The sequence below is a fragment of the Myotis davidii genome, unplaced genomic scaffold, assembly GCF_000327345.1.
Source record: "Myotis davidii unplaced genomic scaffold, ASM32734v1 scaffold8, whole genome shotgun sequence".
Taxonomy (NCBI): Eukaryota; Metazoa; Chordata; class Mammalia; order Chiroptera; family Vespertilionidae; genus Myotis; species Myotis davidii.
Window position 1 is genome coordinate 1,217,866 of NW_006299520.1, and position 14,292 is coordinate 1,232,157.

The 14,292-nt window shown below is 42.5% G+C and overlaps 1 protein-coding gene across 1 annotated transcript; it reads left to right on the forward strand.

The window, feature by feature from the left end:
• Positions 1 to 752: 752 nt before the first annotated feature.
• Positions 753 to 8,652, forward strand: MMP1 (matrix metallopeptidase 1). The gene is made up of 10 exons (XM_006775235.2): positions 753 to 916; positions 1,341 to 1,585; positions 1,679 to 1,827; positions 2,064 to 2,189; positions 2,909 to 3,064; positions 3,207 to 3,324; positions 5,808 to 5,941; positions 6,873 to 7,035; positions 7,793 to 7,896; positions 8,088 to 8,652. Exons 1-10 carry the CDS (start codon positions 812 to 814, stop codon positions 8,189 to 8,191), a joined length of 1,404 nt encoding a protein of 467 aa, XP_006775298.1. The 5' UTR covers positions 753 to 811; the 3' UTR covers positions 8,192 to 8,652.
• The last annotated feature ends 5,640 nt before the right edge of the window (positions 8,653 to 14,292 follow it).

A 14,292-nucleotide genomic window follows, 5' to 3' on the forward strand; every position in this document is an offset into this window, starting at 1 on the left:
TCACACTTGATCTTTTGCCAGCTTCTGCCCGACCTGGTACATTCTAACAGTTTTCAGAGAAGGATCTTACTTTTCCCATCATGCCGATGGGCAAGGTCTATCTACACAGGGCAGAGAGTTCTCATAGGCCACCTGTGAACCAGGGTCATCTCAGCCAAGGTTCTCAAATCCTGGGCCCGAATAAAGATTAAGGGAAACCATGGTGCTATGCAAAGAGTGTAGTAGGCAGCTTAGCAGGGAACCCCACTGAACCCAGGAAAACCACCCCAAGGTGAATGCCAGTGGAGCTAAACAAACTTCAGTCACTGCAGGTGCTGAATAGGCATAGAACCTGTGATGTCAGCAGTCCTGCCCTCTGCTGGGGAAGCAAGGTGTGTATACAGCCTGGATCACTTTGCAACAAGCAGAATCAAGACCTGTTTTTAAGAGATCATGGAATACTCTGTGATCCGTGTCCTGTTTAACAAGGCCTTTCTCAAACAGAATAGAAACAAACGAAAGAAAACAACTGTTTACGTGGTTTAGTGTGTCTCCTTCCCACGCGCCCTGTTTGATATTAATCATAAGATTGCAACACCAAGCGAACCCAAATAATCTACTTGGAGTCATCATTTCTGATGATTGCTCAGGCGATTCACTGCTACTAGTAAATCAAGAGGATGTTATGAAACGTGAGTCAGACCACTTCCGGCTTTCTGGAAGAGCAAGGGCTCTCTCTATAAAAAGGGAACTTCCTAACTGAGATATTGGAGCAGCAGGCAGGTGGGGAGCCATCAGATTTCTTTAGCGGAGAAGGAAGACAGAGGTCAGCATGCTGAGCCTTCCCCTGCTGCTGCTGCTGCTCTGGGGCGTGGGGTCTCATGGCTTCCCAGCAGCGCCTTTAAAAATGCAAGAGGATGCTGAGCAGACAGTCCAGGTAACTGCTGAATTTCAATGCCAGAAATGGAAAAGCCTCTATTTGCATTTTTCCACAGTATAACAGAGTAGTAGCAGTTAGTAGTAGTAGTTATTTAAGGGTGGATTTTCTACAAAGAGACATTATTGTTAGAAAGCTCACTCTCCCCCAAAATGTACGTATGCATGCATAGACGCTCCTTTTCTAGCTGGAAGTGAAAGGAAACCAAAGGAACTGTATGCAAATTTGGCTCTACAAATTGTATTTCTGACTTCATAGTAACTGATGGTAAGGAGATTTACCTCTGAATTACAGTTTCCAGCAGTGATAAAGATAATAAGGATCGTGAAATCTAAACACAGTCTTTCAAAGCAGTTCTCTGTCTTACCATCAATCTTGAGAAAGATTTCCTGTCCAGTGTTACAATAATACGATCTTTCCCCAGCAATACTTGGAGAAGTTCTATGACCTGAAGAGTGATGGGGAACAAATTGGAAGGAACAAAAAGAGCAGCCTCATGGTTGACAAACTGAAGCAAATGCAGGAATTCTTTGGGCTGAAAGTGACTGGGAAGCCAGATGCGGAGACCCTGGAGGTGATGCAGCAGGCCAGATGTGGGGTGCCAGACGTGACTACGTTTACCCTCACTGAGGGAAACCCCCGGTGGGAGCACACAAACCTGACCTATAGGTAAGGAGGCTGAGCAGCAGTCAGAGAGTGCTACCTCCCATCACAGCTGTAAGAAATGAGGTCTTATATGTCTCTATTCCACTTCATTTTTAGGATTGAAAATTACACACCAGATTTGTCAAGAGCAGACGTGGACCTTGCCATTCAGAAAGCCTTCCAGCTCTGGAGTGCTGTCACACCCCTAACTTTCTCCAAGGTCGCTGAGGGCCAGGCAGACATCCTGATATCCTTCGTCAGGGGAGGTAAGCTCTTCTTGTAGCATGAATGTATTCTCACCTCAACTTCACCTGGCCCCTAAATCTCTTCAGCTTCACAGCTAGAGTTTCTTGTTTAAGAGGAGTGTTGATTTTATGGGCTTAAGGGAGGAAATTATATCCCATTGGATAGAAGTCTGTTGGCCTCATGGCAAAGCAAAAGCTTCTCTCCCGTGCTACCCTAAAAACCAAGGGGGGCACTTGTTGAATTCTGTTTCTTGCAGATCATGGTGACAACTCTCGCTTTGATGGACCTGGAGAAATCCTTGCTCATGCTTTTCAGCCAGGCCCACGTATTGGAGGGGATGTTCATTTTGATGAGGATGAAACATGGACCAAAGATTTCAGAAGTAAGTCAACTAATCTTGCCTTTCTCAATTTTCCCCACCTCTTTGTGATGCATGTAATAATTGGTTGGTTTAACTGAAAGAACGCATTAATGGAAGCATGTATTTTCTACTACCATTAAGAAAAGTCATGATACATTTAGAAAAGGGTAAGAAAATAATATTTCTGTTAGTAACAGCATTTTATTGGCTACAGATAGGCCACACTAAAATCTCTATTAAGAAAATGTTGAGAATCCTAATGGTTTACCTACCTATAGGCGTCTCCAAAAAAAATTTTCTTTTACTAGCAGACACACCAAGATGTAATAGTGGTTGTAAGATTATATGGAATAAGGGACAAGAGGCTTATGTGTTTTTCAACGTGGAGGATGTGTCAGTTTTATAAATAGGAAAAAACAATTTGTGTTAATAGAAATCTATTGCTTCACTGTGAAATATGTGTTATCTAATCATTGGTGAGACTGATGAGTCTGTGCTAGACCCTCAGTCGACTGAGTTTGCCTTTTTATTATATCAGGGTAATCATAGACGTTAGTCTTTAACCAAGCTCTTTACTCTTAACTAACGCACACCTTTCACCTTAGGAAAAAGTATATATTTAAAGCTATGAAGAAAATAAGAGCATTAGTTGTTGTAGAGTTGTAAATTACTGCTTCATTAAATATCTAAACACTGAAAACATCTCAAGTAATTGCAAATGGGTTTACTGGCCCTTTTAGATTACAACTTGTATCATGTCGCTGCTCATGAGCTGGGCCACTCTCTTGGACTCTCTCATTCTACTGATATCGGGGCTTTGATGTTCCCCAACTACTTCTTCAGCCGTGATCTTCAACTCTCTCAGGATGACATTGATGGTATCCAGACCATATATGGTGAGTACAAAGAAAGCCATCACAGACAAGGGGCCATTAGATACAGCCATGAGATACGGTGTCTTTTAAGAAGCTGCCTTTCATTGTTTATGTCCTTTTCACAAGCCAGGCAGCACTAACTTCAGATCTGTTTTTGATTTAGGACGCTCTGAAAATCCCAACCAGCCAATGGGCCCACAAACCCCGAAAGTGTGTGATAGTAAACTAACCTTTGATGCTATCACTACGATTCGAGGAGAAGTGATGTTTCTCAAAGACAGGTAAGACATCAATTCTTCTTGTTTGGTGTTTGTAATAACAACAACATTCACTACTACGGATCCATATGGGCCACTACTATGCCTCACACATTGCTTATCTTACATTTGTTTACATACATAATTATGTGATAGCACTTGTTTGCATCGACCAAACCTAATTAATTTATAACAACTTTGTTTTCCCACATCTATTCTGCCATTTGACTATCAGAAGAAAAAAAAAAACACCAAACAACTAAAGCAGACAGTCAGTAAATATAATCCCATTTTACAGATCAGTAAAGTAAGGCATAGAGAAGGATACAAAGTTGGATACAAAGTTGGTCTTCTGACACCTTCTCCGGGGCTCTTATCACTTATGACATTCTTTATGATAATCAGGATATTAGTGCGTTATTAAGAGAAATCAGTTATTTTCATGGCACCATCATGCTGGTCCCCTTTAAGTATCTCCCCTTCCATTCTGGAAAAGATAATCCTCCTAAAGCCTGTGGTGGTGACAGGTCTCTGTTGCCTCCAGAGGCCCAGAGAGGGGCAGGAGCCATGGCGGGAGAATCCCCATGAGTTCAGGAGGCCCCTCTCCTGGGTAGATGTGAGCAAACACAATGTGCTCCCCTCCTCAGAGGAAGATCCTAGGTCTCCCTGTGCAGCATGTGGCCTCAGGAAGGCCGGGGAACCCTCACACATGAAGAACAGGCCTGCCCTACACACTGTACTGATTCCTAAAAGACCAGGCATCATCACTAGATACCCTTTTCTGAATGATGCAGTCCACAGCACATAGAAAGTAGGGGTGCTCAGAAAGGCTCTAATCTCCTCAGCCACTCTTTCTGGAGTGTTGTTGGTGCGGTTCTAATACATCATGGTCATATCTACCCCACAATGCAGGGCATGGACTGCTAATGCTTTTTATCCCCTTCTGGACTAGTTTTGAGTGTAAAAGATAAGGCTGGATGTAAGCCACTGGGTGCAGCTCAGTGCTGGGGGTGCTCAGGAAATACATGGTGCTTAAGGAAAGCTCTCGGTAGAGCAGAACACCTATCTAAGCAAGTATATGAAGGATTACTCCAAGGAGTAGGACCAAGTCTAGGATTTGCAGGCACTAAAGGGACCCTGAGGTCATGAAAACATCACCAAATGAAGACATGGAAGACCAGACCAGTGACAGTAACTGACTTCCAGGGTCTCACAGAGGCTGCGGTAGGACTGAGGCAGGACTGGATCTAGAGGTTGATTTCTGACGGCCACCGTCACAGTCCTTCCTTGGCCTCGAATGTGGAAATGCCTCTGACGGGCCAGTGACAGTGTATGTGTTACTGTTTCCCCAGTCACTGTGGACCGTGGAATCAACATTGCAAACCACCAACCAAAGCAAGACAAAGGGCGGGCTGCCAGACCTTAAAATTAACGTTTGTCTCACCAGTTGCCCAGCCTTAGATAGCTCCCTTTGCCTCCCTGGCCTTAATTTCTCACCTGCAAAAGGAGAGTAATGCTTTCTTGAAGGGTTTGTGTGAGATGGGGCATGATGTAGGGAAGGCCCCGTGTGTTGAAAGTGTACACTAGTGTAGGATGTTAGTGCTGTATTCCAGCCAGCGGTGTGCTGCAGCAGAATCCTAAGGGCTTGCCAAAGCCGAGTTTTAAATTTTGAGAATTTTGCAAGCTGGTTTTTAAACACAAACATTCTTAAGAGTTAAGTTAGCTCTGGCCGCGGTGGCTAAGTTGGTTGGGCATCATCCCATGCACCAAGAGGTTTCCAGTTTGATTCCTTGTCAGGGCACATGCCTAGGTCATGGGCTCTATCCCTGATGGGGGGCATGCAGGAAGCAGATGATCAATGTTTTGCTCTCACATAGATGTTTCTCTCCTCCCTCTCCCTCTCCTTTTCTCTCTCTCTAAAAATGAATTTAAAAAGTTTAAATTACATCAATTTATAATTATATTTAACTAAAGGTAATAAAAATAATTCAAATTTACCTCTTTGGCCCTGGCCAGATGGCTCAGTTGCTTGCAGCATCATCCCATACACCAAAAAGTTGTGGGTTCAAATCCCAGTCAGGGCACATACCTAGGTTGCAGGTTTGATCCCTGGTAGAGGCGCATATGGGGAGGCAACCCATCAATGTTTCTCTCTCACTTGATGTTTCTCTCTCTCTCTCCTCTCTCAAATCAATAAACATATACCCTGGAAAGGATTAAAAAGAACAACTCACCTTTTTGTAATTATTTTGCCTCATTTTACTCTTTATTTATATTCTCGTTTATACCTAATGTATTTGTGTGGCAGAAATACCACACAGTGGTGTGACACCACAAATCTCTTGAAATCTGCCACTGTGGGAATATTTCCAACCTGGGAATAAGCAAATGCTACAAAGCAGGACTCCGCTCCACCCTCACCTTGGAGAGCCAGATGTTAAACATTTACCAGCACACCACTAGGCCAGCAGTAAGAAGGAGCTGGATATCTTTTTTTTCCAAACCAGGTTCTACATACGCACAAGTTATTACTACCCGGAACCTGAGCTCAATTTCATCACTACCTTCTGGCCAAATCTGCCAAATGGACTTCAAGCTGCTTATGAGTTTGCAGACAGAGATGAAGTCCGGTTTTTCAAAGGTAATGCTTCCAATGATTGTATGAATTAATTTCTCATTGGCTGAGATAGAAGCGAATACTACCTCCTTTCTCTCCAAGGAATTTTAAAAATATAAATCTCACCAAATCAATTAAGGGAGTCCATCACCTTCATAAAGAATTGCACAGTGCATTTCTGAGTCATTTTAAATCAAAAGCATATGACTGGAGATATAAATGTTCTGGCCTATTTATGACTGTAGACTTACAAAATTGTGTTCTATGAATACTAGTTGTGTATTTTAAACCCTCTCTACATTCTTGGGACTGCTGAGAAATGAAATACAGAGACTTGGATCGATGCTGTAGAGGGGATGCAACAGAAGCATTTGACTTGTGTAATGTCCTAGAGCTATTTTTATATAAATGACTCTCCTCAGAGGGCGTGGGCTCCTAGGCAGCAGATAGGGATGCTGCATGCAGCCTTGCTGTCAAGGGGTGACCCTCAGGCCAACACCATTGACATTGCCTGGAGAGTTTGTTAGAAATACAGAATCTCATTCATGTTGTCAGGTCTCACCAGACCTCCTTGAATTTTAACGGGCTTCCCAGGCAATTTGTATGTACATTCAAGCAGGACAAGTCCCGAAATTCCATAAATTGACTATCCCTGAGGTGTCCTCATGAGCTCTTTAGTCATGTCCATGCCTGGCTCCAGATAGAAGTCTCCAACCCCATAAACCAGCCATTCTCGAAGATGCTGCATATTAGAATCATCAAGAACACTTTTTAAAATATATTGATTTAATTTGTCTGTGGTTGGATACCAGCATCTGTATTTTTAATGATCGCCCTAATTAATTCTGACGTGTAGCCAGGACACTGCTCTAGTCTGTGAAACTAACTTAGGTAGAAATCTGCTCACTGCCTACTGGTGCTCAGGGTGTTTTAACCGCAGTTTCTTGATTGGCAGGCAACAAGTTCTGGGCCGTTCAGGGGCAGCAAATGCTGCCCGGATACCCCAAGGACATCTACAGTTCCTTTGGCTTCCCTAGAAGTGTGAAGAATATCGATGCTGCTGTTTTTGAGGAAAATGATGAAAAAACATACTTCTTTGTTGCTGACAAGATCTGGAGGTAAAGAAAAAGTTAGGGCACCAGATTTCTCTACATAGAAGGAAAGCTCTAAATGGAACCACTCACAAATGATTCTCCTATTGCCTTGGCTAGCTGCCTTTTCTATGAATGGCTGTAGCCAGTCAAGCATCCAAGTCTCTTGATCAATAATCATCATGCAATAGCTGTCCCAGGAATCCAGGGGTCAGTTGGAGATGAATTTAAAAAAGAAGAAGTGAGAGAGAGAGAGAGAGAGAGAGAGAGCGAGCTACTTCAGCCAAAAGAGACTTAGCTTTAGTTACATTATACCTTAATAAGACACAGTGTGGCATCACCTGGAAAATTAGATTTAGATGCTGGATTTAGAGGGATCTTATAAATCTTCTAGTCTCCCCAACATCCTACCTCACCTCATCCCACCCCCACCCCCATTGTACACATGATCTATGGAATTAGTTCTTATGGCATTCTTGTTGGTGAATGCCCTATGCAGTGGTCGGCAAACTCGACCACTCGGTCAGCAGAGCCAAATATCAACAGTACAACAATTGAAATTTCTTTTGAGAGCCAAATTTTTTAAACTAAAACTATATAGGTAGACCGATTGTTATTAACTTAATTAGGGTACTCCTAAGGCTTAGGAAGAGCCACACTCAAGGGGCCAAAGAGCCGCATGTGGCTTGCGAGCCGCAGTTTGCTGACCACGGCCTTATAGTGATTTTGAGAAGGCTGCTTGTTTAACAAATGGTTCTGACACATTTAATCGTTTCTGGACCAGGTATGATGAATACCAACAATCCATGGATGCAGGTTATCCCAAACAGATAGCAGCTGACTTTCCTGGAATTGGCAACAAAGTTGATGCGGTTTTCCAGAAAGGTGGTAAGTGAATATATACCTATTTCCTCTATTTTTTTTTGCCATAAAACAGCAACAGTATTATTATTTAGAACAGCAAATGCCAAAAAAAAAAAAAAATTTGTTCTCACAAATGACTTGGGTTTTTTAAGAATTCAAGTTAAACCTAGAAATGACTTGTGTAATGTAGCAAATATCTTTTGTTTTGTTTCTAGGATTTCTGTATTTCTTCCGTGGAACAAGGCAGTACGAATTTGATCCTAAAACAAAGAGAATTTTGATTCTCCAGAAAGCTAACAGCTGGTTCAACTGTAGATGAACTTGATCGACTGTTTCAACATTGAACAGAAAAATATATTTCAAGAGCCCAAGGAAGGAATTTTCCTGAAAAGCCATATATTTTTTAGAAATTCTGAGCTATTTAGTATAATTTTATTTACACCTCATTCTGCATGATTTAGAATGCAATACTTTAGGTACTTTTATAACTTAGTTCTACAGATGAGTGCTAGGAAAGGTCAAATTTCATAGCTTATCGATACATATGGGCCAGTTTTGCAAAGACAGAAGCTCTTTTACAAAGTGTCAGACTCTACATTAAACCTGGGAGCAGCCACGGTGATGAATGTCTCCTCCCAAGAAAGAAAGAGGCAGAGATCCGAGTCTACACCAGAGAAAAAGCAGCTTGAGAAAAAGTGCGCAGCCACTACCTACTATCACCCTGAAATGCCAGGGACAGCTTTTGTTACAGAAAATAAAATGTTTTATGTTTATAATAAAGCCATCTTTGTCTCTACTATTTTAAAAACTTTCTATTATGGTTAGGTTATAATACTTTTATGACCGATTATAATGCCCCACTCACAGAGCTAATTTTCAAATTTGAAGTGGGAAGTAGACAACCATGCAAAATATTCATGTGGGAAATTTGGAAATACAAAAACTTCAAATATTTTTCATTCTTATGGAATTTATATCATATAGAAGGGGAAGAAAGTCTATTTTCCATGTTCCACATTAGGATCCTAAAATTAATTTTAGGTAAAAGCAGTAACAGCATGGAAGAGTTTTCTAAGGGTGCATTCTTCTCTCTTCTTCTAGGCACACGGGAGGGTCATGTTTTCCTACAGTCCAACTTCCTGATGTTGGTGTGGGGAGGGATGGGCAGTGGCATCTGACTAAAGCTGGCCAGTGGATTGTGCCTGGATGTGATCAATATCACTTCCAGATGGAAACATTTGCTTTCTGGTGCAAATTTCTCCAGGGGTCTCCCTCCTCTTCTGTGCTGATTTTAGAAGCATGTCTTCGGAGAGCTTCCACAAGATGGAAGAAGCCTGAATTGCTGGGCCACTACTCCAAACAGTTACCCCAAGCTTCAGTCTTTTATTGTGTTGAGCTACTAAGTGTCAGTGTAAGAAATGTCCAGACCGGTAAGAATTTTTATGAGTTTGAGCCAAACTGACCACAATTGCCAGGAAGCAGTATCTCAACCAATGGAGAAAATGCTCCAGAGAATGGCTGTTTTGCTCCTTACTTTACACATTAGAATCAGAGGAGGAGGCATAAGGGGGTTACATGAAATCCATTGATGATACCTTAGGAAGGCAGGAGAAAGCAAAGTGGGACACCTCAGGGATTGGGTAAAAAGTAAAGGAAATACACACCTACTTCTTTTACAATGGTGGGAATAGGATAGTTCGCAGTCAACAATTAATACAATAACAATGAGATTTGTGGTCTCTGCTCTGGTTCCGTGGTTGTGATTTGAGGGGTCCAGAAAAAAAGGAAATTATTTTGATATTCCAAATGTGTGTTAGCAGGCATTGTGCTAGGGGGAGGAAATGAAACATGAGAAACTTACTGAATGTGTTGAGGGGAGGGACTGCGGCCTGGAAAAGGTTACCGATTGTATTAGGGTCAGGAACCGTGGCAGAGAAAAATTGCTAGGTTGTCTTAGAAAAACAATGTGTTATGATATGCTCCAGCCAGGTGTGACTCCGTTTACCTCCCCTTTGTGCTTATGAACTTTCTGTGAACTTCTAAGGAACAGCTAATGAAATGCTTTGTATTTTTTTAACACTGTTTTGCTATAAAGGATCATACTTTACCCTTAATCTCTGCCACAGGCTCCGAAGCTCTCAGAGGGGGAGATAGGCGCTGTGGTCAGCTGGCCAGCTTAATAAAGGCTCTTAAATTTAAATTCTGAGTCGGAGGTCTATCTCGCTGAGCCAACCCATAACAGTATGTTATCATAGATGTAAAAAGACAACAAACAGTCTCAGTTAAGGTAAAGATTCACCTTTGTTAGGAAAAAATACCGACCTAGGACATGACTACCCACCAGGAACTGCTTTTAGTTAGAAAGTTGTAATTTAAGACTATCCCGTGTAGTTAGTTTAGGTCTCTGAGTTTGTAAGGTGCTACGCAGTCCTCCCCTGAGCTTGTCAGGTTTAGTATGTGGCCTTTTTGCATCCACATAAGATTTTAGATTTTGTTAAAGCTGCATAATCTAGTTTTTCTAGGCAAGTGCTGTCTAGTCTATCATGCCTATTTCGGGAGGGTGTTATATACGTAGAAGTCATACAGGTAGCTTCCAGCACCATGAATTTCAGTTGCTCAGAAGATGCTCATGTAACCAGACAATCAATGGGTCCGTGCTGCCTGTCACTACTTGAGCCAATTAAGCAGAGACAGGGTTGAATCATATATGAAGTCTTTATTCCAATACTGCCGGCAGTATGAGAAAGCACTAGGTCAGCCTCAAAAGTCTGCTCTGCACCCCACCATAAGCCAGCTGCTTATATTGGGTAGAAGGACAAAGATTACATGGGAAAATAGGCAAGAAGTATATGACAAATGGACAGTTTACAGGTAACGGGGCTGGAGATTGGTAATGGCCTGTGGGTATATAAAGGTGGGTGGCCTTCCAAGGGCTAGTGATATACAAAGGCGGGGGGCCTTCAAAGGGCTGGCAGCTCTGGTTTCTGCAACAAGGTTGTTAATCTTTCCCTGATAATAGGAAGCTCCCTGATGGGGGGGATGGGCTGCATTTCCAGGTGAGCTCCCAACCAGGTTAGAATGTACCTTCTTTAATCAGAACAAAACTCACGGTTAACAGAGCATGATTAATATTTCTTACAATTCTAGTTGGTCCCCAATATTCAATTTCTGCTCCTATTACTCACAGTGTTTGGCCAAGTCTTTCTCTCTAGGATACATTTTTATATTGATGTATAACGTGAATGCAGAAAACTCACGTGTCATAAATATTTATATCAATGAGTTATCACAAAGTTAAAAATAAATAGAGCATTACCAACATCACAGCAGGCCCCTCTGGAGTCTCTCTCAGCAACGGTCAACTCTGTGTTAGCTCAGCTCACTAGAATCAGAGCCTGAAATGGGAATTTTTCATTGTGGTCATGAGGAGAAGTGCTCCCAGGAGAAGAGGAGTGGGGGAAACTTTTCAGAGCAGGAAAAAATGCTAAAGAATGGTAAAGTATGTGGCCTCAGGCAGAGTTTGTTCTGATCTCGGGAGCAAGGAGCTCCCAGCAAAAACTGAATCACAATTAGTCTAACCTTGAGGCAAAGGAATGAGTCTTTTGTGCCCCTGTGTCAATTAGTCATCAGTTGAGGTCTGGTTTCAAGGGGAGGGGCATAGCTCCCAGGCAAGATAGCTCCTGTCTGACAAAGGCACAGGGTACACCGGGAGCTGAAGCCACCAACCCTCACAGTAGCCAGGAGGATGGCTGCCCTGGGGCTAAAGTTCTGGAAAACAGAGGGGCATCCACTCCATATGCCCTATTCCTCTAAGGCAGTGGTTCTCAACCTTCCTAATGCCGCAACCCTTTACTACAGTTCCTCATGTTGTGGTGACCCCAACCATAAAATTATTTTCGTTGCTACTTCATAACTGTCATTTTGCTACTGTTATGAATCGTAATGTAAATATCTGATATGCAGGATGTATTTTCATTGTTACAAATTGAACATAATTAAAGCATAGCAATTAATCACAAAAACAATATGTAATTATATATGTGTTTTCCGATGGTCTTAGGCAACCCCTGTGAAAAGGTCGTTCGACCCCCAAAGGGGTTGCGACCCACAGGTTGAGAACCGCTGCTCTAAGGTAACCACTTTTTGACGTTTATCTTAAATTTGTCTATCCTTGAACTCAATTGAATCAAGTATATATTCTCTTTGATATGCCTTACTGTGCTCAGCATTATGCTTGTGCATTTCATCCCCTGGTGATGGGCTTTGGGTTGTCCCATTTGGCAACTTTTACAAATAATGCTGCACATCTGTAGGCATTTCTGTTGATTATGTTCCTAAGAGCGCAATTACTGAGTCACAGAGATTACCAGACACCCCTTCAGACTCTCCCTTGGCCTCATCTGTCTTATACCCCAACCCCAGCAGCGGCGACCTTCACAGAATAGTGAAGGTTCTAAACCCGCCTCTGAACTTCAGGCTGTTCTCATTGGGCCTATGCAGCAGGGGGCTTCTTGCCCCCCCCCCCCATGCCTTTTCTGCCTCCTACGTGGGTGTTGCATCCAGCTCTGCCAGGGGACTCAGAGTTCCTGCACATGCAACCTAGAAGTGAAAAGAATAATCTTCTGTGGAGCAAATGTTTAACCACCTGAGAGTGAGGAGGAAACTGGTCTTGCAAGGCATGTCAGGCCATAAAAACTGTGAACAATGCACTGCCCTGGGGTGGGGGTGGGGGGGAAGGTTGTTATCGCTGGCCCCAGGACAGATCATCGGATATGGCCTGGGGACCACCAACACCTGGGGGCCTCCCTGTAAGGCCATGGAAAGGGGCAGAACCATATCTGCAAGACAAAGATCCCAGAAGGTTATAAAAAGTGAAATTTTCCCTGCTTTGCTCTCCCTGGCCCTCAATCCAGCCCTCTGGATCATATGTCGCAATAGGTACTTATGCTTACACTTAGGCTTTGCTTTCTAGGAATACCGGGTTAAGATAATGTGTGTTGAAAGTGGGGTAGTGATAACCCTTGGATGGCATCAGTGACTAAGAATCTCACCAGTCGTTGATTGTGAAGAGATAAAGGTGGATGGTGAGGTGTTGAGTAATCAGGTGGTTGTGACACTTCAGTAGTATGAGAGGAATGGTAATTATACATGTAAAGTTGTCTGGTTAACCGCTCTGGGAATTTGACAGAAGAAAGTAATAAGCTTAGGACAACCAAATACCTACTCCAGCTACACCATGAAAGCCAACAGACATTAATGGCAACGTTTAAGGAAATCCTGTATCTATTATAGATTGTGCTGAAAATCAGTCCCAGATTTAATTGCATTGGACCCTTTCGAGCTGGAATAATTGGTGCATAAGCCTGAAAATCTTGAGCACCTACAGTTCCCTGAAAGTTCCATATGGGCAAAAGTAGTAGCTCCCTCTTGCCAGAGGAATGCAGCCTCCCTTGCATAGAGAATCAACAAATACCTTATATGAGTCAATACCTCACAAGATATTAACTCCTCAAAAATTGGTTCCCGTACCCATCATTATTTTCAGGAAAATAGCTAAGATGAGGTCTCGGCACAGTTCAAATTCTAGCCATAACAGCAAATCACTTACACACCAAGTAGAGGATCTGGCCCTTGACCAGGGGAGCGTGTGTAGGAGTGTACCTTCGAGGCATTGAACAGGGATGGAGGAATACAAGGCTGGATAGGGAAGAATTTATGAACAAGTTGCACTCTTTCATGACTCCAGTTGATATTCTGGCAAGGAAACCAGGAGTTTGGCAGATACTCTGCTGACATGGATTCTCAAATCTTTGTTACAATGTCTTATAGTATATGAGGTAAGGATGCCAAAACTTCTGTGGCATCATATTACAGAAGGAATCAAAGGGCATATGTAAATGAAAACCTTAGAATGGTTATATTACATGAGATTAGAGAACCCATCACTGGAATCTGTTCCCTGGGAAGGCCCAGGGGATACCCCCTTCACTAAGCCTGGAAAGAACACACTAGTGAGGAGACACTCTGGTATCTCATTGACTCACCATAGTGGTGGCTCTCGGCTTTGTCAGTCTACTCTCTATGATCCTAAGCAAATGACCTGGCCTTTCAATGACTCCTAGGAGTGTCATGAGGATGCACAGGCTAAATCACCTAGCATAGAGCCTGCCATGTATAAACTATTGAATAAACAACAAGTGCCTTTTCCTCCCTACATCTTTCTAAGGCCAGAAGTTACAAGCTTCTCCCCACCAAATAGCCTACCATCCCAATGTGCCAACCCAACAAAGAAACCTAATTCAAATAGAAAATCTGGTAGCATTATTTTATGTATCCAACTGTTATTAATAATAATGACTATTTATGTTGCTATATTTTAATTATGTTAATTGCTTTCTAATATGTATAACAAGCACTGAA